Genomic DNA, 20,385 nt, shown 5'->3' on the forward strand with positions numbered 1-20,385 from the left:
TTCAATTCTAAGGCGGCGAGAAACAGTTGTTTATTTAAAAGTATTTTCACAGAAGAAAACGAAAGGGGATCTAGATAAATAAACAAAAATTACTTTTTTAATTTAAAAATTTGTGTTTGTCCCGCAAAGCTGTTTGACTCCACGTTTCGTGTAACGCAATTCAGCCCCCTGGGTGATAATTCGATAACTTGAGGTGAAACGCGCGTGGGATCAAAGAGGAAAGAGGTTATTATCAATTCCAATTGGTTTGTTCCTTTTTAAACCTGATCTTGAAAAAAAAAAAACACTTTTGCTTGTTCCAAACAAATTAAACTTAGCAAAGTGATACAAAAATCTACGTCATGAACTCTTTCTCAGGGGGAAAAAAAAAAACAGAAAAAAGAAGCGCTGCATTCACTCTTAGAGTGCAAAAAGTTAAAACCAAGTTTACGCTAAAAAAAAATTGAAGCTGGCTGCTGATGTACAATTTCCGTGATTTGAGGGTTCGGCCACAAAAACGCCGAAAGGTTCATAACATACACAAGAGCACAGAAGCAAGATGTTGGCACTATAGTTCTTGTTTTTGATGTTGTTTGGTGCTCAAAAACAGTGTGTTTCGGAACTTATTAACTAAATATTTATCACAGTCGCGTCAGCAATGAACTAATCAGCTATGCGTCACTTGAACTGTTTCCAACAAACTAAAAGATCTCTCTGACTGGAATTGCGAGGAAATATGGAGCTCTTTAATGGCATAAAAAAAAACTAAAAAATGTCTTTCCAAGTCACAATTTAGGATAGAAAGTAAAAAGGACTGATAAGCTATGTTTAAAGGTCTTGTTTTATTTCGGAGTCAGTTCTTTTAAGACAATAAAATAGTTACATTATGGCCAGTATATAGAAAAAGAAATCGCAGTGTTTGGCTTTTTTTGCCGACGTCACCGTAACATATTCTCAAAGCCATATCCAACTGACGAATTCGAACAACGACGGGCCTTAAACACAGCAATACAGTGACTACAGAGTAGACTAGGCAACGCAGGTTTTATAATTCTTTCGTTAGCAACAATGCATGTCACAGTTAACGTCCCAGCGAAGCTGTTTCCCGATTTTTTTATTGATCCTTGTTTTATGAGCCAACATACAAGTATTTCATTAGCTGAGCGTAAACTGGCAGTTCGCCTTAATAAACGAACTAAGATAAGAATGCATAAAAATGCTAAACACATCTGACCCATGGAGAAGGCGATTGGGATAAACCGCAAATCTTTAAGCAGCAACTGAATTATTCGGCTTCCTAACATCGTTGCCGCGATCTCTTTCATTCGTTAGGTAACCACAAGCTGACGTCTCAAAAGCTGGTTATTTTAATCCTCTAAGGCGGCTAACACTTTCGAAGCACATTCTCCAACCTGTTAAAGAAAACGTAAAATAACAAATACTCTTGATGTAATTTTTTGGAATGGTCAGCAGCCAGAGATGTAACTACCTGGCTCTCACTACTCATTGGATTTATCTCAGACATTGTTTAACCCACTGGAAAGCGATCTATGCGCGGTCAACGGCGTCTGGACAAAGCGAACCCAGAGAAAAGCAAAAAAAGGCCCGCAAATAGTCTATCGTTCTACCCTTTCCAACCGGTTGCCGGGCGCTCCGTTAAATTCAGGATGACAATCAACACACTGTACATGTACCACACACGCAATATCCTTTCCTCGTTTCAGGCTCCGCATTTGGCTAAATATACAGGTACGTGTAAGAAGATATCATTTGCAATAATACCTTAGGAGGATCCGTAATACTAGTGAGAGATTTCAATGAACTTTGAATTCCTAATGATTGAGCTAAAGACAGGGCATCTGAATCTCCCCAGATCTGCAAATAAAATCATTTTAATTAGTTATTACTAAACAATGCTGAAGTGCTGATTTAATGAATTGTATTTGCTTTTCCATTGCAAGACAAATAAAAGCTGATAACATATACACTGCCCAAGTGCAAACCCATACAAAGCTCCAATGGTCGTGTGTTCGATTCTTGTCGATTTGCTAGCCTGCGTAGCAGTCCTTTCCGTTTCCTTTAGGCTAAGTGAGACATGCGCGAAAGACGCGCAGGGCAAAAAGGAGCAAAAAAAACCGTGCTTTAAAATATATATTCTGTATATCATACGAGTCGGTGCTACTGTGTATTCATCTGTTCACTGGCAAAAGGCCGCTGTCACTTCTCCTACATGAGAAGGTCACCATGATTGGTCCGACCTTGTTGAAACAATGGCTTAAAGCAATTCAACATGTCCAGACTTACACCATCAAATGTCTATCATTGCGCACATACCACCTATTGATATTCCAGCCCTAGCCGCAGGATGTAAAATGTTAGTCGCATGTGCCTAGCTCAATGGCCCAAGCTTCCACGAGACTCCTATAGCTCAGTGGTAGCGCATCAGGACAAATAACCAGAACATTATAGGATCAACTACTATTAGTGGCCGCATGTATGCCGCAGGGCTGTCACCAAGGGCCCCCGGGGCCGGGGATTTCCCCTGACTTCTATGAGCATTACCCCCGTCTGCTTTCTTATAGTTTTATCCTTTTTTTCGCATGTTGTACTGACTAACAAAACAGCATTCTCAAACTAGTAAATTTGCTTGCCATTGGCAAGTGTTTATCAGGTGAAATTAGGTCTAAATATCTTTTAGATTGCAACAACCAGAAACCGCTAAGACTTCAATCAAGCACAATCAGTGCAGCTTGAAGCTTCACTAGTCACAGTCTACAAACACTTACCAAAGTCCCGACCGCAACTAGAGATCTGAATCTAGCTTCATTATCTGTATCACTTTCCAAGATCTGCAAAATATCATTATCATAATTACATCAGTCTTTTTCAATTGATAACGATGATGCTCAGAACAATAATGGACAACAAATTGTACTGCACTTACGCCCGCTAGAGTTGACAGACATTGTGTTTTAGCTTCAAAGTCGGGATGCTTCCGAAGAAGGACGGAGAAACTGAAAAAAAAAAAAACAAACAAACAAAGGCGCTAAGAAAATCAATTCTGGCTTAACTAACGTTTCTGCATGATTGATTGTCGATGACTCCTTTCTAAAACAAGGCCGTAATACCAGGCAGAATTAAAAAAGCAAAAATTCAGTAGATATTTCACATTAGTCGGTTTTTATATTGACGGGAACAAGCATTCAAAGCGCCAATTTCCATGTCTCAGTAAACTCATGTCATTGCTGGAACTTACTTTAGAAGAACAGTGCATAAGGATATTCTTATGTTCTTGTTTGAGCATTTACACCAAGGTATTAAGTGTTCCACTATCTATAGAAAATAACGAGACCAGTTAGATCATGAATTAGACGAGACACAGCAAAAGATAGAAAGACGGAAAACTTTCAATGAAGTTGCGGTCAAATTTCACAATTTACGAGTTGCACCCACACGCACGTATCAACTGAGATGTAAATAATTTAAGTATTTTGTATGGCACGGAGAAGCACTGTAGGGCCTTTCCCCACCCTGCCCCCTGCCAGTATTTTGAATGGCAAGAAGAGGCACTGTAGTCCTCTCCTCACCCAGCTCCCCTTGCCAGTATTTTGTATGGCACGAAAAAGCACTATAGTCCTCTCCCCTCCCAGCCCCAGTATTTCGTATGGCACCGAGAAGGACTGTAGTCCTCTCCAAGCCCAGCCCCCACCCCCACCCTGTCAGTGTTTTGTATGGCACGGAGAAGCACTGTAATCCCCTCCCCACCTAACCCCCCTGCCTCCAATGGCCGGCCTGGCGAGGGAGGGGAGAGTCTCTCCGACAGCCGCGCCTACGGCAGCTGGGTCGAGCAGACGGATGAGACTTCGGACTAGGAATTACTGAATAACTAAATTAATGAATAACGGCCGACTCATAATCTGGGATTATTCATTCCAAGATTTTTTATAGTTTTTTTTTTTTAATTGAAATATTTTTTTGAGTTTATGATACTCACTTTCTCTCTGTGTCTCATTGCTAAAGCAGAGCCTTCATCGCTCAAAAATAGATTAGAGAATATTCGAAATGACAGAAGCACGTTCGCTTGAGGATTGTCGTCTCTGTAAGAAACAAATAAAGGTGTTACTAGATAGAACAAGTAAAATACGTGAGCAAAAACCTGTTAAAAAGCACGCAAACGATGCAAAGCGGGGAAAACATAAAGCGAAAGAACTATGTAGCTGAAAAGAAATGATAGCAACATCTGGAAATGATCGTCTCTTCAAGATGGAAACATCGTGAAGAGACTGATGGTGATTCGATCTCACAGTGTTTGAAACTTCTTCCAAGTTCTCTCTTGTGTTTCCACCTGCTTTTTGGGGGGTGGGGGGTGGAGGGATGTGTTATTCGTATTCCTCTTACGTCCACGAGGATCTTTTTTAGTTACCTTGCACAAGAAAGTAGCTTAGCCGCGAGATTGTCTCCTTCAGATTCACTACAGCAAAGTTTGGTAATGGATGGAAATCGTACAGCCAAACGTAGAACATCTAAAGCTGTTCAGAAAGATAAAGAAATGCTTGTAAACTTCTTAGCAGCTTCTTGTAAGCGTAAAATCACTACCAGAACAATTTAAACAATTCTCCTCGATGTACTTTACCTGGAAAAAGCACCTTTAGTGGCCATTTCAGGGTTTTAACCAGAGACGGAAGATGTTCGACTTTTGGTGACCTAGATTTATCCACATTTGCCACGTCTTCCAGAAATTCTACAATAATCAAAGACATGTTCAGCAAGGTTTGAGCGACAACAGAACTTTTGAATACTTTAACAGGAAGTGGTGAGACGAGCAGTTATAAGTAAAACCGACCGACGGGAGGTCATACATACAGCGTTATCCACCTTTTCAACAACTGGGGCCTGTACTTTGACCTGTGGTATGTGACCTGTACTTTAGCCCCGGCCAGAGTACAGTGGTGGGATAGTGACCGAACGTCCTGGGTTCGAACACTTTTTTCACTTTTTTTTTTTCATTTTTTTCAATTTTTTTTCCAACCGCACACTTTATTAACTTTATTACACAAACGCTGATTGTTGACTGGTTTTTCCAAAACTTGTGGTTGGAACAAGATTTTTTTTCTTACCCATCAGGTTCTTTAGTTCATCCTCTCCTAACTGAAGCGGATCCTAAGAAGTAAGATGAAAACAAACAAAAAAACAGTACTGGGGAAAATTATGACAACAATTTTGGATCGGTTAAATTTTATCATGTTTAATTCGATATCAGATACCGTGTTCAATTAAGGATCAAAAGCTCAAAATGGCAGCATACAACGCTGGCAACTTCAAGTATGATGCGTTTCGGTTCACAACGTACACAAACCAGAACTAAATCAGCATAATACACGCAAAGCAGGAAAACGGTGGGTAGATCGACAGCACGATTCATGGCACAACAGAGGCTTTTAACATTGCTCCACTTGCTAAAAGTAGAGGATCCGCGATCATTAAAATACTTCGTACCAATTACATTGTCAACAAAGCTGAAACGCGTATCTATTCATCATAGTAAACACACCAACCATACCTCTTGTAAACTATCGTTGAATTCTTTTAATTTTCCAGCGATAGCAGCAACGTTAGCATTATCAAATGATATAAAAGACGTCTGCAAGAGAAAGAAACACAAGGTGGGACGTTCTTCCAAGCAAAAGTTTTTAAAGCATCTAACAGCAGATATAAATTACCTTAGGAAAGTAAGGGTTCTGAGACACGGTAGAACTTTTACTCGGTGAACTGAGTTGATTCCCAGCTTGGCCTGATCTGTAACTACTAGCACCTAACAGAGAATTAAACAATTAAATAAATACAAATGAAGTGCCTTAAATGACTGTTGTTAATCTTTTCAGCTACTATGAATACATCCATTTCTGGTGGCAGTTTACTTCAAAAAAGTATTTTCTCGTGATTTCCTTATCTTCATAAAACGCTAGTAGCTGTGAAAGAGCAAGATGTCCACATCTCGCGAAAATACACTTGTGTACGACTCATGATTATGGAGGGAGTGAAACAGCAGCGACACAAAAAAAAAACAACAGAAAGGAAAGTCACTTTCCTTGTGTTTTGTTTTGTTTTGTTTTGTTTTGTTTTGAAATCACAAAAGTCACAGTTGTTACCCCAAAGTGACTTTTGACATTTATTCACTCTGTTATTGCTTCAAAAGATGACCTCCAAATGATAAGCGGGGGCTTGGTAAATCACATGTGATACCTGTAAATGGGTCCACTCCTCCCAAGTTGGTCTGTTGAGTTGAATAGGAAGGTCTATAGCTGCCACCACCTAACATGTTGGGGAAAAAGTAAGTAATATACCTACAATGTCAAAACTGGATTCTATACCTTTACACAGGGTGTACAAGTATGTGCTCTAACTAACACATTTTATTAAACACTGGATCAATGGATAATGTAATTCTAGAGCTCTGATTAGCTTAGCCGTCATTGTACCATACTCTCCAAATATGGTAACTGTACGCGTCTGCTCAAAATTAAAAACAAGCTGAAAATCGGTTGTTTTTACAAATAAAGTCGGGAAGAATTCTCGATATTTTGTGGGCGTTTTTAATAAAACAATTATTCTACTCGTGCTTGTTGGATATGAGATGGTTGATAGCCAACGAGGCGCGTAGTGCCGAGTTGGCTATCTACCATCTCATATCCAACAAGCACTCGTGGAATAATTGTTAAATATACTGGATTAATTCATACATGGAATGGCAGGGATTCCACCCAACACGATATAAAACAGTTTGGTTAGTAGAGTCAAAACTGTTATTCAGGGCCGAGTCCACGAGTTCAGATAGTAGAAACAGGCTAAGTATGGTGTGTATTTTACCTGTAAAAGGATCAACTGCTCCTCCACCCATACTGAAATTACTAACTGGAGCTTGTGATGGTGCAGTCGCCGGAATATAGCGCCCGGCTCCTGAAACAATATCAGAAGAATAAAAATTTACTTACTACTGCAGACAAAAAGACGTTATTTTACAGTCAGATGGAGTTCTACCAATTAGTACCCTATATAAAGCACAGAGGATGCAGACTTCCAGAAAATTTTTCCTTTTTGAAATTTCGTTAGTCTGGCTAAGTCATCATTTTGATCAGACAAAACAGAAATGGGGTCGGATTCAATCAAGTATGCATTACGCGTCTCGAAACTGTGCATAGTATAAAGTCCAAGATTCGCAACAAGTCCGAAGACTGACTGTCATTTGACGACAGTTACGGCAAAACAACAACTCTGCACGTGCAGCACACTTTTTTAGTACATTTCTTTGCAGTCACTGCACGACTACAAGAATTCAATCCTAGCGAAATTTACCTGCATTTAACATTTTAAGGGAGTTGAAAAACTCGAAAAAAAAAAACCGCGAAGACTTTTGAAAAGTGAAGTTTTCGCTGCCGTCGCTTTCGTCTTTACTTAAGCTCCCTATTTTCAGCTCGGACGGTAGACACATGCGCAGAATTAACAGCACATCCCAAAGGGGAGGGGGTTAGTAGTTTCATACCAGTGAAGGGATCTCCTGCCGCTGGTGTCTGTTGTCCTATTGTGACTCCTTTAGTGTTCTTTAAAATAAAGTCAACCACCTGATCTAAGAACATCTGACTCAGGTCATTTCGCTCTAAAAACTGATGAGCCGCCATCCACGGATCATCTTTAAAACACAAAAAAAAGGAATTAACTAAAACTGCCAGGTTAACGTCATTTCCAAAATAAAAAAAGGTAAATGCGCACATGAGCCAAAGGCCCAAACGGCCGGAGTTTATCCCGGTTTCCTTAGCATGAAGCATGCCTCGGAATATTGCTACTCCCCCCTGGACAGAATGCTAGTCCATCGCAGGGTTACTCCCCAGCAGTACGTCACCGGTACCTATTTACACACCTGGGTAAAGAGAGACAAAGTGGAGTACAGTTCCTTGTCTAAGGAAACAACGCGACGGGCGAGACTTGAACCCCCGACCTCCAGATCCAGAGGTCGAGGTCAGACTAACCGCTCGGCCACATACGCCTCCACAACGTCATTTCCAAAGTTACTTCACAAAGGAGTGACAAATAAAACAGCACATCTGTTACATACCAGTCAAATTATAAGGTAGCTTCATACGAGGAGCTCCTTCTTGTATTTCAACGTCGAAAACGAAATCGTATTCCTGAAAAACAAAACAAAAAACAGTTTATAAGATCCAGCCAATCCTAGACTCGCTGGCGGACATCTTTATGACAAGGGGAAGGAGTCTAGATAAACCTCAAGCGCAATAAGGAACTAGAAAGCAAATCTTATAATTTACACTTATTGTGCTATTGAATTCCCTTCCTACAATTCATTTGTGTTTAAACAAAGAAGAGTGGATTTTAGTCTTGATTTGTTTTACTGCCCACTTAAGGGAAGTTATTTTAGGATCTACAGACCGTGAAAAGGGTGCCCGCGTCCACTTAAGGGGGTTAAAATGAAGGGCTTTAGAAGAGCAGTTCCCGCGATCAGGCTTTCATTCACATTACGCCCGCTTCTTGCGTCCATGTTACTTACTACAGCCTAATGGGTGCCTCGTTTTACTGCACATGTTGTTTCTTTGGCCCCGTCTACACGTAACCGACGAATCCGGCATACGAATCCGCAACGTTTTGAATTCGCTCTCCAGAGTAGAAATTTTTCAATACGCTATGAGTCCGGAATCGAGTGGACGCTAAATCCGGATATTTTTTCATCCGCTGACGTAACAAGATAGAGCCCAGTTCTTTACCGTGAATACCGTATTCAAGATGGCAACCCCGTTCCAGGGTTCCCTCTCTTACCCGTCGAGAAGTCAACCTTGCTCTTCGCATTTTTATTTGATATCTGGGCAGATTCTGCCATGATTCTAGATACAAATTTCGCGCGCTTTACGACGCATGCTCTGTTTCCAAAATTCCCAAAGGATTCCTGGGTACTAGAATGAATCCGGATTCGTGTGGAAGGGCAAATTTGATTTGAACACGGATACGCGTGGACGAGGAAATTTTTGAATCCGCAAAGAAAAATGTGCAGATTCAAAAATATCCGGATACTTGTGGACGAAGCCTCATCTTCTCGCATTTGCTCAAATGGGAACCCCAGCCTCGCAACACAGCCGCATTTAACAGCTGAATTTTCATCTCTTTCTCATGATCAATTACAAAGGAATACATGTTGCAAATTCCTGCGGTTTGACAATTTCAAACATAACCTCTGAAACACATATCAGTATTACAGAATGGAATTTGGACAGTTCTTTAAATTTTGAATTTTTTGCACGTGGCACGCGAGAGTGAAAAGCACTTCTGTGTCAGTAGTATCTCAGCTTAGCAGTAGACAAAAGGTACCTTTCCGTTATACATCTGCTTTTGCGTTTGCCTAGCAGCGCCCTCTGTTCCCGCGGATCCAACTACTTCGCCGATCTGAAAATCAGACAGAAATAATCCAAAGGAAAACTGCAAATAAGTGATTTTCAAAAGCTTATTGTGGGCATCTTTTAATTACAAGTCATTACAACTCAGGGCCGGGTTGTTCAAGGCTAGGTTAGGTAACCCAAGGTTAGTGTGAAATTTGAATTCAGATATGAAAACTTAAACAAAATTCAGTTATTTCTTTTTGTCCACAGTTTGGTAATTGGATGAACTAAAAAGAAAAGAGAAAAATATCTGAGAAGATGCTTTTGAAAAAAGGATAACGAAATCCGGATTAAAATTTAACCCCGGGTTAGCGCTAATCGGCCTTCGATCAACTGGGCCCATATGACATCTTTATTTATTTGCCGTTGGGAAGAACGATCAGATCAGATACAAACGGTAAAAGCGTTACCTTGTCCCATTTTGATTCCATACCATTCCACTGCAAAAGAAAGTTTTAAAACCGTTATTATCGTAAAGATGACTAGGCAATGATTTCACTATTTAGTTAACGAATGTTATCAAATTTCTTCTACAGTGACCAAAATGGAACTATCAAGGCATTTAAATACCTATTTCTGACTTTGCATACTAATCTTTTGGTGTTAATTAGCCCTCTTTGCCTCGATTACATCTGGAGAATTCAAAAGAACTTTTCACTTGAAACGAAGCATTTAGGACAAATTATCACAAAGACAAAACAATGACTAAATTTACCAACATTCTGAAATAAGACACAAGGTGATTCTCTAACAGTGGACAAGTACTTATGCTCATGTTTCAGCTGGCCGACATGGAACACATAAACCAGCGAACTCATCTCATTAATTCAGTTGACAAAATTATGAGCTGCGCTCTCCGCTAATGTAGAATGTTCCATGCGTTCAGATAGTGGAGCAAGGGCGAAAAATAAAGCAAGCGCAAAAAAGTTGTGGATTAGGGAGAGAAGAAAGGGAACCTCCCTCTATTCTACCGCTCTTTCCCAGGCTGCCACCCATGCAGCAAGACAATTTTTGTTACAGTAACCTTTTTAGACTATCACAGTTGCGTAATGAATGGTTTCCACGTGTTCAAGTTACCATCGTGTAGTCAAATGAGTTCTCACCTGATGACATTCAATGATATTTCCCCTTCTGATCAGTTTTGTTTGACCACTGTTGTTCCCTAAGACAATCACAAAAAGAAACAGTTTATAACTTGATATCGACAAAACTTTGAAAGGTTGTACTAAATGACCCTGTTTTGCTCCCAAAGACCAACATACTCTCTACATTATTTGAACCTTCAGCAAAATAATATGACGGTCATTTAAGAGAAAACCATAAATCTATCTATGGAATTCTTTACGTTAAGTGTCTTAAGAAAATGTCACGAAACCATTACTGTGTTTATGCTAAACTCGCGTATGAGGTATAAAACCAGGACAGAAATATTCTTCAGTTTAGTTTCAATGTTTACATGTGGCACAGAGACGAAATTAATTCTACAAGAAAGACGCCTGTAAGCAGAATGAAACTTTTCGTGAGTTTCGCTTGACGTTTACCTGGCCTAAGGAGAGCTTCTGGTCCAGGAAGATCCTCGAGTTTAACATCCCCCAACTGACCACTAAAACAAAAACCACAAATATTTGTTGTTAGAATTAACTGAATACTTGAAGAACAAATCCAAAGAAATAAGTGATAAATTATGATTGATGTTCTCTTTGTATTTGTGTTGGATAGCAGTAATGTCAAGTGGAATGAAATTTAATGTGTAGTTCTTGTGAAAACTACTTTTATCTCCTTTCATGGAATAGCCTGTGATCATGCCCCTCGGGGTGGGGGGGGGGGGGGTACTCGACCAATATTTGGGTATAGGTGAGCCGCTGAGGGTTTCAAACCCTGACCCTGGTTAGGACAAAGGACAAAATGCACTCCGTCTTGTTCTAAAGCCATTTATTGGCAATCGCAAATTCACGTTATTGTCATTGCTTTTGTGTGGACTACAAAAAAAATTCATCTAGCAAATCAAATCAATCGTGCAGGCAATACCCTGTTGGCAGACTCCCCCGGCAATTATGTACCCTGTTTAGGACAGAGAGGTAAAAACCATACCCTGTCCAGTGGCACATCCCCGTATAGGTCATGCATGTCTAAGGGAGTACCCCCCCCCCCCCCCATTAGGGCTTCCCCTCTCCTCAAATAAAATCGGCGACGATGCGGCTGACCACATACTATTCATCGAAGGGAATGGACAATACTGTAGGCTTGATAATTTCTGCGTCCTCCGCGTTCCTTCGCAGAGCAAAACCGGACTGACCAGCCTACAGACATAGAAGATTGCCAGGGAACAAAGAAAAACCTGCTGTAAGCAACTGAAGTACGATCGTGCTTAAAATTTAAACGAGTTTTCTTGATGGAAAGTTCTTTACCTGGCTGCTTCTGCTGGAATAGCGTGGCTTGCAACTTCAGCATCAAACAACTAAGACCAGACATAGACAAAAAAAATCATTAAAAGGCCAGGCTAAGTCACCTGTTTCAAGCATTCCAATGGGAGGCTCAGATTTTCCTTGTCAAACGCTCGTAAAAGTCAACAACTCAACACATTTATTTACAACGCTAACCACGCACTACAAAAGCCCGTTTCCAGGTGGGGTGTACTATGATAAACATAACAAAATTAAGAAACGTAAATTAAGCCATCCTGTCCCTACTTACTAACCCGTACTTTCGACACTGACGGGACAGGACTTGCGTCACATATGAACTTAGTAAAGGACCTTCTATCCCACTGGAGGATTCACTGGGCTCAATTTTTTTAAACTCATTAACAATTATACTTATACAATAATTGGGAATTCTTCCTTTAAGAAATTACCCTTTTCTTCTTTTGGGAATTCAAACAAAATTTTGCACATGACTTAAAAAAAAGAAAAAGAAAAAAACGCAAATATGTCGTAGCGGCCTGAATCAATGAATTAACATGGCGCAAATTTGCTTTTCAAAATGAAAGTTTACGTGAAGGGACGGATGAGCATAGACAGACCTGAAGTTCCTCATCAGATGCCACTCTTTCTGCAGAGGCAGTGAAAACACGAGCAATACCATCACTACAAAACAAAATTAAGACGGAATCCATCAGGAAATTGAGTATTTCAACTTTCAGTGGACAAAAACCTAATACCAAAAACAATACTGCATTCTTTGCTACATTTTTCAAGGGCTTAGATATAATTATTTATTATCTGTAATAACACCAACGACTATTTCTCATGGGAGCCCGAGAAAATAAATGTAAAATTTCCTGTGAAAACACAGGTAAAATTCTGAAAATTTCGTGTGTAAGATGTCATTTTGTGAAATAGAGGGGTAGGAAATAATCTCAGGCTACACTTGAATGTCCTGTCATACAAAGCATCTTTGCCTCAAACTTGTCTCACAATTTAGTTGTGACACAAGTTACATCGAGTATAGCACAAAGCAGAAACAAGTACTACTTCCTCAACAATTGAGTAAGTACTGCAGCATTTGTTTTATCCGGTTGCATTGAACGTTGCGTCAGGGGCACCCAACGATTGTTTTCTTTAAAATATCTGTTGGGAGAAGCAAATATTGCCTAGAATTTTCTTTAGCTTGAGGATGGCTAAAAATTTCTAGATGACCGTTCCATTTATAAGTTTTCGAAGCTTATCTATAATAAATTTGCGTACGATTTTCTAAGATTTAATTTTTCACATTTCACCCACCACGTTAATCTTTTTTCGTGGGAAAAAAGGAAACCTAAAATTTTCGGATTCAAAAATGTGATGGAGAGAGAAAACATAAAAATTCTCACTTTCGTAATACGTGAAATTGCATCTAAAATTTTCGAAAAAATAATAACGAAGCCCTTGTAATTTCGAAAAGACTCAAGTTGCTCTAGGATGACTGAACAGATACAAATTTTATAGCGCCTCTAAGAATACATATCTAGAGATCTAAAAGTGCTCTTGAGAGCCTCAAAAGTGTTTTCAATATATTTAGGAGGAAACCGTCGTTGGGTGTCCCTGGAACGTCTCGCACAAAGTTGCGAGACAAGTCAGTTGCATGAAAAAGTGATTAGTGTAACAGGACATTAGGGTGTTTGCAGACTGAGAAAGCCGGGGAAGAAACCTTTCTTTTTAGTCTTACAAAAAGAATATTCTGTGAGATTGGAGACTGTTGGAACGTGAGAAGGTGGTAATGAATCTTACCTTGATCCAGTAACAATATCTCCGTTATTTAAACATGTTACACTCCACACTGACTGAGCTGGTAATCTGATTACTTGGGAACAATCTCCATCTGATGATAATAACATACAATTTTGTAAAAATAACAGCAAACAGTTAAGGAATGAAGTGAAGGTATGATGAGCTATGATTGGATGAACAATGTACTAACGCACTAATGTAGTGCTCGGTTGGAAGAGCGCTCGCCCGTCTGCCAAGCGGGAGGTCGTAGGTTCAAACACCGGCAAAACCAGGGTCTTACAAAACTAGCATCAAGTCTCCCTAAGAATGGTATTCCTCAAGAAACGCCTGCTACTACGCCTATAAAAAAGGTGGAAACATGATACTTCTGACGATCGCGTCATTGGATGCCAAGTAATACGATGTAAGCGTAGAGACCCCCACGGTGTGGTCAAGCTTTCACGGGCCTGCAGTACCTGTCTTCACGCTATTGCGGTTACCAGGCCAAAAATTGACGAATCAAAATCGAAATCTTAATCCAATCAAAGGATATCATTTGGCTAGTCAAACTATTTCAAGACCGATTTCAAGCTACCGGTGACTGAAATTCAAAGTCGAACAGACAATCAATTTGTCCACGTCTGACTTAACAGTGAAATACAAATTCTAACTGAGGATGATAATTTTACCTTTCCATATTCGTAATGTTCTGTCTTCTCCAACAGAAACAAAATTACCACCTTCATCAGGAAGAGCTGCAATACTGATGAAAGAAGACACAAAACACGTGAAATACAATCATGTAAAAATAGGTAAAGGCTCTATTGGAGCCAGTAAGGCCACAGCTTATCATAGCCTGCATGCATGCTCACTTACGTGAGTTCAGAGAACATTTTGGCAGTCGAGCACCAGCGAGAGGAGAAGCCACATTCTTCTCGCGAGCTCACGCTGTCGGCTCTCCACCAAAATTTTCCCCAAACCCACACAAGTGAACATGAGCTTATCACCGTTTCAGTAGCACGAAGCACTTAGACGTATTGCTACTTCACCCCTGGATGGAGTGCCATCCATCACGTATAACGCCGGTAGCGATTTATACAGCTCAGGGTGACAGGAACAAAGTAGAGGAAAGTTTCTTGTCTGAGCAAATGATCAATGTGATGACAGGGCTTTAACTTTCAAAGTCCACGGTGTAAACACTAACACCATGGATTGTTAGAAAAGGAGATACATGTATCGAACAGTCAATAGATGGCCTTGCACTGTATCAATAACCTGAAGAATGAGATGGCTCAAGACTGACCTTGATATGTCAGATCAGAACATTATGCTTACAATTTTCTAGTTGGAAGTTAGCTAAAATAGTCAGTAGCCCTTCTCATACCTGTAAATAAAGCTAGTATGCCCTGTATACACTTGAAGACATTCTCCCGTGCTCATCCATCTTCGAATGGTGCTACATGCAATTATTAGAAAATTAATAATATTATTTACAGTGGACAGCCAACAAGTTGACAATTACCTGTATGATATCTACAATGATGTTGTAATACAAATGGTGTACATGTTTGACTATGTCCCAGTACTAGTTTAAGGTAAGTTGAGAGACCACCCAGCTAACTCGCAACATCACCCATAAAAATGATTTCTTTAAGGTTTCATGAATTCAGGCTCAGGGGTTGAGTTTCAACTTATAGTTAAACACCTCAAAAACTATAACCAGCATCTCAACAAAGGAGTTTGAGAGACTCTTGACATTTAGTTGCTGAAGTAGCTGACAGGGTAATCCAATTCTCATAACTACTGCAGTGAAAATCATGACAAAATAGAGTTGTAGATGGCAGTTTGAGCCCAGTTGGACATTGATCATCTGCATACCATAAGTAAGCAACTAGTTTTCTGGGAATCTGGTGATAAAAATGTTAAATCATGTAAAAGACAATTTGCAATAAGACAAATTTTAGCTGGCTGACTTAGGGTGAGCTTATACTCTACTTGAAAAATGTAAGCTAAATGTACATGTACCTATCGTTAGAAGATGATAAGAACTCAACAGCAGAGAGTATAGCCAGGCTTCTAACACAGTCCGTGTGTCCAGTGAAGGTTCTCTGACATGTTCCAGCTTTCCACATTTTTATTGTCTTATCAGCAGAACCTGGCAAAGAAAAACAAATTTGCAGTCGAAACCTCAATCTGCTGTCTTTCATAAGAGAACACCTCAGTTGAAACCTTTTTTGCTTAACTCTTCAACCTTTTTTGTTCAGACCTCCCAAAGGGTGACTTCACATACTATTATGTAGGTCAAGAAAATTTCTTTGTTAAGAAAATAGGCAAATGCATCTACTGCCATGTGAACAGTGCCTACTGTACATCGATGATACTAAGGTTTGTCAAGCAGTGGTACTGCTGTAGTGTGTACGACGTACCTGTAAGCATCAGGCCATGCTCTGGCATCATTTGAACAGCCCAAACGGCAGCTTCATGACCTTGAAGTTTCATCATACATTTGCTTCCTATCCACACACATGCTGTTCTGTAAAACAAACATGCAAAATAAGAAGGGACACAGTCAAATAAGGGCCTGGAGACTTTACAGTCATACTACATGTAATTCTCAAGAAACCATGTTGCAGTATGAAACAAAAAAAAAATAAAATAAATGACACGTGAATGCTCAGCGGAATATATACATGTACAAGCCAGCATGTCCTTCTTAATTCCTGTTAACAAGGAAACTCCTTGCTTGAGAAAAAAAATGCACGTTACTCATAAAAGCATGGTCTCTCTGTTAACATGCAGTACTGACAGTATATGATTTTTTACAATTGGCCTCAAATGATATTACCATATCCATCTGAAAAATTATTATCAACTCTTTGAAAATCACATTATCCTAAACAACAAAGGAGCAAACCATAATTCTATGTAGTTTGAAATGTCAGCTGTCTCCACCCCCTAACCCATAGGGGTTGCTCTTAATGGGTTAGGGGGTGGAGATGGCTAACATTTTAGACTAAAAATTGTGTGGTAAACTAAGCAAAGAACAAGACTTCTGTGTAAATTAGCTTAAGATTGTGAAAAAAAGTCTTATTTCCTACTTGTCCCAAGATCCAGAAAGAAGTGTCCCAAACTTTCCAGCAATCAAGGAACAAACAGCTCCGGTGTGACCTTCTAATCTGTGTACTGGTTCTGCAGGAATGAAAGATGTTTTCGTACATTAATAACCAGCCTTTTAGTGAGACTTTTGGAGCTGGTTTTTTATGGAAGTGAGATAAAATGAGTAAACACACCAATCCATTTTTTTTAATTATTTCAGCAGCTTGCATATAATCCCTCAATTTTGCTGTTTATCAACCATGTAGAACTGGAATATTTTTGTGCGTAATGTGACAAATATATCTTTAGACTTTTTAATGATTTGAACAAAGTGGACTGCAAGCACCTTTATTCTTTAAACAGACATCAGAAGCATTGTAGTTAACAAATTTAAATTTTTTCCATTTCCTTCTTTTCTTGTAAGCCATTTTGGACAACACTTTGTCAGGTAGTGTAAATATGCTTTAATATGCAGTGCAATCCTGTTGATGTGACCACTGTTGGGAATAAAAACTTGGTTGTAATAATTAACCGTATCTTCAAAATAATAAAATGACCAGTGTTTCTAAGGTTAGGGTCGAAAGAATATGGTCATGATAACGAGGAGGTGGTATTAACGGGGTGGTCGTAAGGCGGGGTTCCACTGTAATAATTGTTATTACGTTCCCAGGGGATTATACTGAGTAATACCCTTAACAAGCCCCAAAGAATTCTTCTATCTAAAATTTGGGGTTGCAAAAGAGACACGGGTCGAAATCAAACTTTGGGATTTTGGGGGTTACTGTGGGCATGTTGTAGGTAAAAGCTGTTTTCAGGCTAAGCCAATAATGAGCCTAATTTCATTAGGAATTTTCACTGCTTCCTAGCCTTAAGCCATAATCATTTAACATGAGAACAGATTTTACCTACAACAGATTAACTTGTATAGACTGTGCCCAGGACTTTTGGGGGTAAAAGAAAATGCATCATAGATTTTTTCCAGTACAAACTTAATGTAATTATCTAATTCAGGTCTCTTCTAAGAGAAAGAAAAATCCAAAAGTGCAGCAGTCCTTGAGGTTGAATCCTGTGAAGGAGGAGGGGGGACACTCAAGGCAAGTTTTGGTAGAGGTGCGCCACCGAGCCCTTCAAACCCTCACCCTAATTAACACAAAAATGTTCAGTTTTGCTATCCCGTCTAAGACAAGAGACCTACTTTCAAAAGTCTGATTCATTTCATTTAGCACTAACATCATGGAATAAAGAGTTTTTTGCAATATATTGTGGCTACCACTCATTTAGATCCCATATTGCCAACCTTGACACTCTTTATAAGGCCTCCAGTTCAAAAACAAACTGTGTCCAAGACACAAAAATTAATAGTGTGCGCAGAAACTGTGTACCCTGTTTAAGACTCATAACCATACAATGTACCCTGTTTAGTGGCACATAACCACCATGGCCAAAATAGGGAGTACCCTTGGGGGGAGGGGTGCATCACAGTTCAGGGTAAACTACTCCTGCCTTAATTGAGTGAACTTTGGCAAACAAACAAACAACGTTTTTATAAAACTTACCGAGAGTATCCAAAGTCCACACAAGAATAAGATTGTCATGACCACCAGTAACTATGAGCCCTGGGAAAATAATTTATTTAGTACATGTAAGGTTACACAATGCAAGATGGTAAACAGAACCACAGTAAAACACATGGGGATTAAAAGGTCTGTTTTTTGGTAAGTGTCACAAGAATCACTTGTTGTTAGGGATTTTAAGATCTCACAAAGGCGACAGCAAAGGAAACATCCTAAAAGCAATAAATAAACAACAACAAATTTCTCTTTCTCATTTTGAACTTGCATATTTCCTTAAGAATTCAAATCCAGGAGAGTTTGCCTACACTTCACAAAGTGACAAGTTGGGATAATCAAACTGAAGCTTCAAAGAGCATGAGGTCATTTTTAAGAGACATTCTTGCCACTGTCACTGTTGTGGTATCTTAAACTCTCTATTGATGGACCATGGAATGATTGTTTCAATTTTTTATGACTGTTTAAGATAGCACTAAGGTTGTTGGTGATTGGGGTTCTTCATTGACACAGCATGGGCTGGTTTTATAATTATTATGCCGTAGTAGATATGGTGAGCATGAAGGTTTTCCATAACCCCTTCAGTTGTAAGGTTGGTCATATCCACCTATCAACTTGGACAAATAAGTATTAAATTATTATTTTTATCAAAATTCTTTGTAATGTTGCTTACAATTTTTCTTATAACATCAAAATGATGTTCTATCATCAGGGCCCTCACTAAGATTTCAAGGTGTGGGGTATACATGCATACAATAAGTACAACACAGGCCACAGGAATTGCAGCATTACATGCATGTTTCTTGCCTGTAAATTCGCCATATTGCACGAAAATTACACAAGAAATACAAGCATGAAACAGGTGTGTAAAAAAAATACACGCAAAATTTTGGCAACTGTGTGTAAAATTTTACATGTAGACTGCAAGCAATGGACGACTTTCATCTTTGGCTGAAATCTGTGAAGTGTTGAACGATGATCTCTCGCCCTCAAGTCATATTTAGGGGGAAAATCAGAATGATCATTTCTCTTACCACTCCAGCTACAAAATTACTGTTGATTCAGTTTCACTTTGTAGATGAATATTTATGCAGTTTAATCATTTGAACCTCCTTTGAAATTTCCCAAGGCTTTTTGCTACCGGATTGAAACTTAGAATGATTCGTTGAGCTGTCTGAAATGTTTTCAATGACATGCGATGTATGGGCAGGTCGGTATTTTGTTTTCATTTTGTAATAAACTCGGCCAGGTAAAAAAAATTGCAGAGTGGAATTGAACGGCTAAGAAGTTGTGTTCGTTCTGTTTTCCTTTTGTTTCCTATTAAAGTAGTGGGGGGGAGCATGCCATACAAATGTAGAAGCCAGGGGAAATTTCCAGGATCTCACCCTAACTGAGTGACAGCCCTGATCATAGTTCATCAACCAAAGGTACTCAAACATAGAATCTTTTTCCAGAGGAAACTTTACCCATCCATCACTTAATACTCTACCTATCACTAAGCTTACCTTTCCTAATCATACATAATTTCTATAACAATGTCAATAGAAAATCATGTTTCACTCTGTACTGTCTAATTTATTTAGCCATATTGAAAAAAAAACCCTCTCCTGTTAGATTGTACACCAAAAAACATAATATCACTAAGTACTTTTTCTTTATTTTCTGTCGAACCTTACATTGTTCTACGAAATTGCCTGTTTTGGTTAAAATTCCTTTTAACACTAAGCTTAACTTTTTCCTCTGTTCACTATTAACAGCCATTCCACTCTATTAACTATGTTCACAGACTGTAAGCAGTGCGTGAACTACTTATAAACCAAGATTAACATACCCTGCTTGAATTTGTCCGTGGGAGGAATCGTACAAACAGCAGAAATAAAATTACTGTGACCACTAAGAACATGGCCCTCTTCAAAACCAAGTTTGTCTCCAAAAGGAACCCACAGGCGAGCAGTTCTGTCCCGTGACGCTGTTATAATTCCTCCTTCAGGGAAAACTGCAGGACAAACAGCTCTAACGTCTAGCTCATGGCCACGCAACACGCTGCTTAGTTTATATGACATGCTTTTTTTACAAAGTTGTTGAATTGCTTTTCTTTTCAGATTTGATCTTCTG

At 39.3% G+C, this 20,385-nt stretch overlaps 1 protein-coding gene across 1 annotated transcript; it reads right to left on the reverse strand.

Moving 5' to 3' along the window:
• Positions 1 to 800: 800 nt before the first annotated feature.
• On the reverse strand, positions 801 to 20,385 carry LOC140938475 (phospholipase A-2-activating protein-like). The gene is made up of 29 exons (XM_073387953.1): positions 20,102 to 20,385; positions 18,259 to 18,318; positions 16,705 to 16,795; positions 16,033 to 16,139; positions 15,632 to 15,761; positions 14,991 to 15,062; positions 14,296 to 14,369; positions 13,628 to 13,718; positions 12,442 to 12,505; positions 11,828 to 11,877; positions 10,961 to 11,022; positions 10,523 to 10,581; positions 9,830 to 9,859; positions 9,352 to 9,426; positions 8,090 to 8,162; positions 7,520 to 7,666; positions 6,847 to 6,936; positions 6,223 to 6,291; positions 5,700 to 5,791; positions 5,540 to 5,620; positions 5,097 to 5,139; positions 4,613 to 4,720; positions 4,403 to 4,508; positions 3,974 to 4,076; positions 3,236 to 3,312; positions 2,924 to 2,993; positions 2,766 to 2,828; positions 1,762 to 1,854; positions 801 to 1,391 (listed from the first exon to the last, which is right to left on the reverse strand). Exons 1-29 carry the CDS (start codon positions 20,331 to 20,333, stop codon positions 1,347 to 1,349), a joined length of 2,457 nt encoding a protein of 818 aa, XP_073244054.1. The 5' UTR covers positions 20,334 to 20,385; the 3' UTR covers positions 801 to 1,346.

Source organism: Porites lutea, chromosome 5 (genome assembly GCF_958299795.1).
Source record: "Porites lutea chromosome 5, jaPorLute2.1, whole genome shotgun sequence".
Taxonomy (NCBI): domain Eukaryota; kingdom Metazoa; phylum Cnidaria; class Anthozoa; order Scleractinia; family Poritidae; genus Porites; species Porites lutea.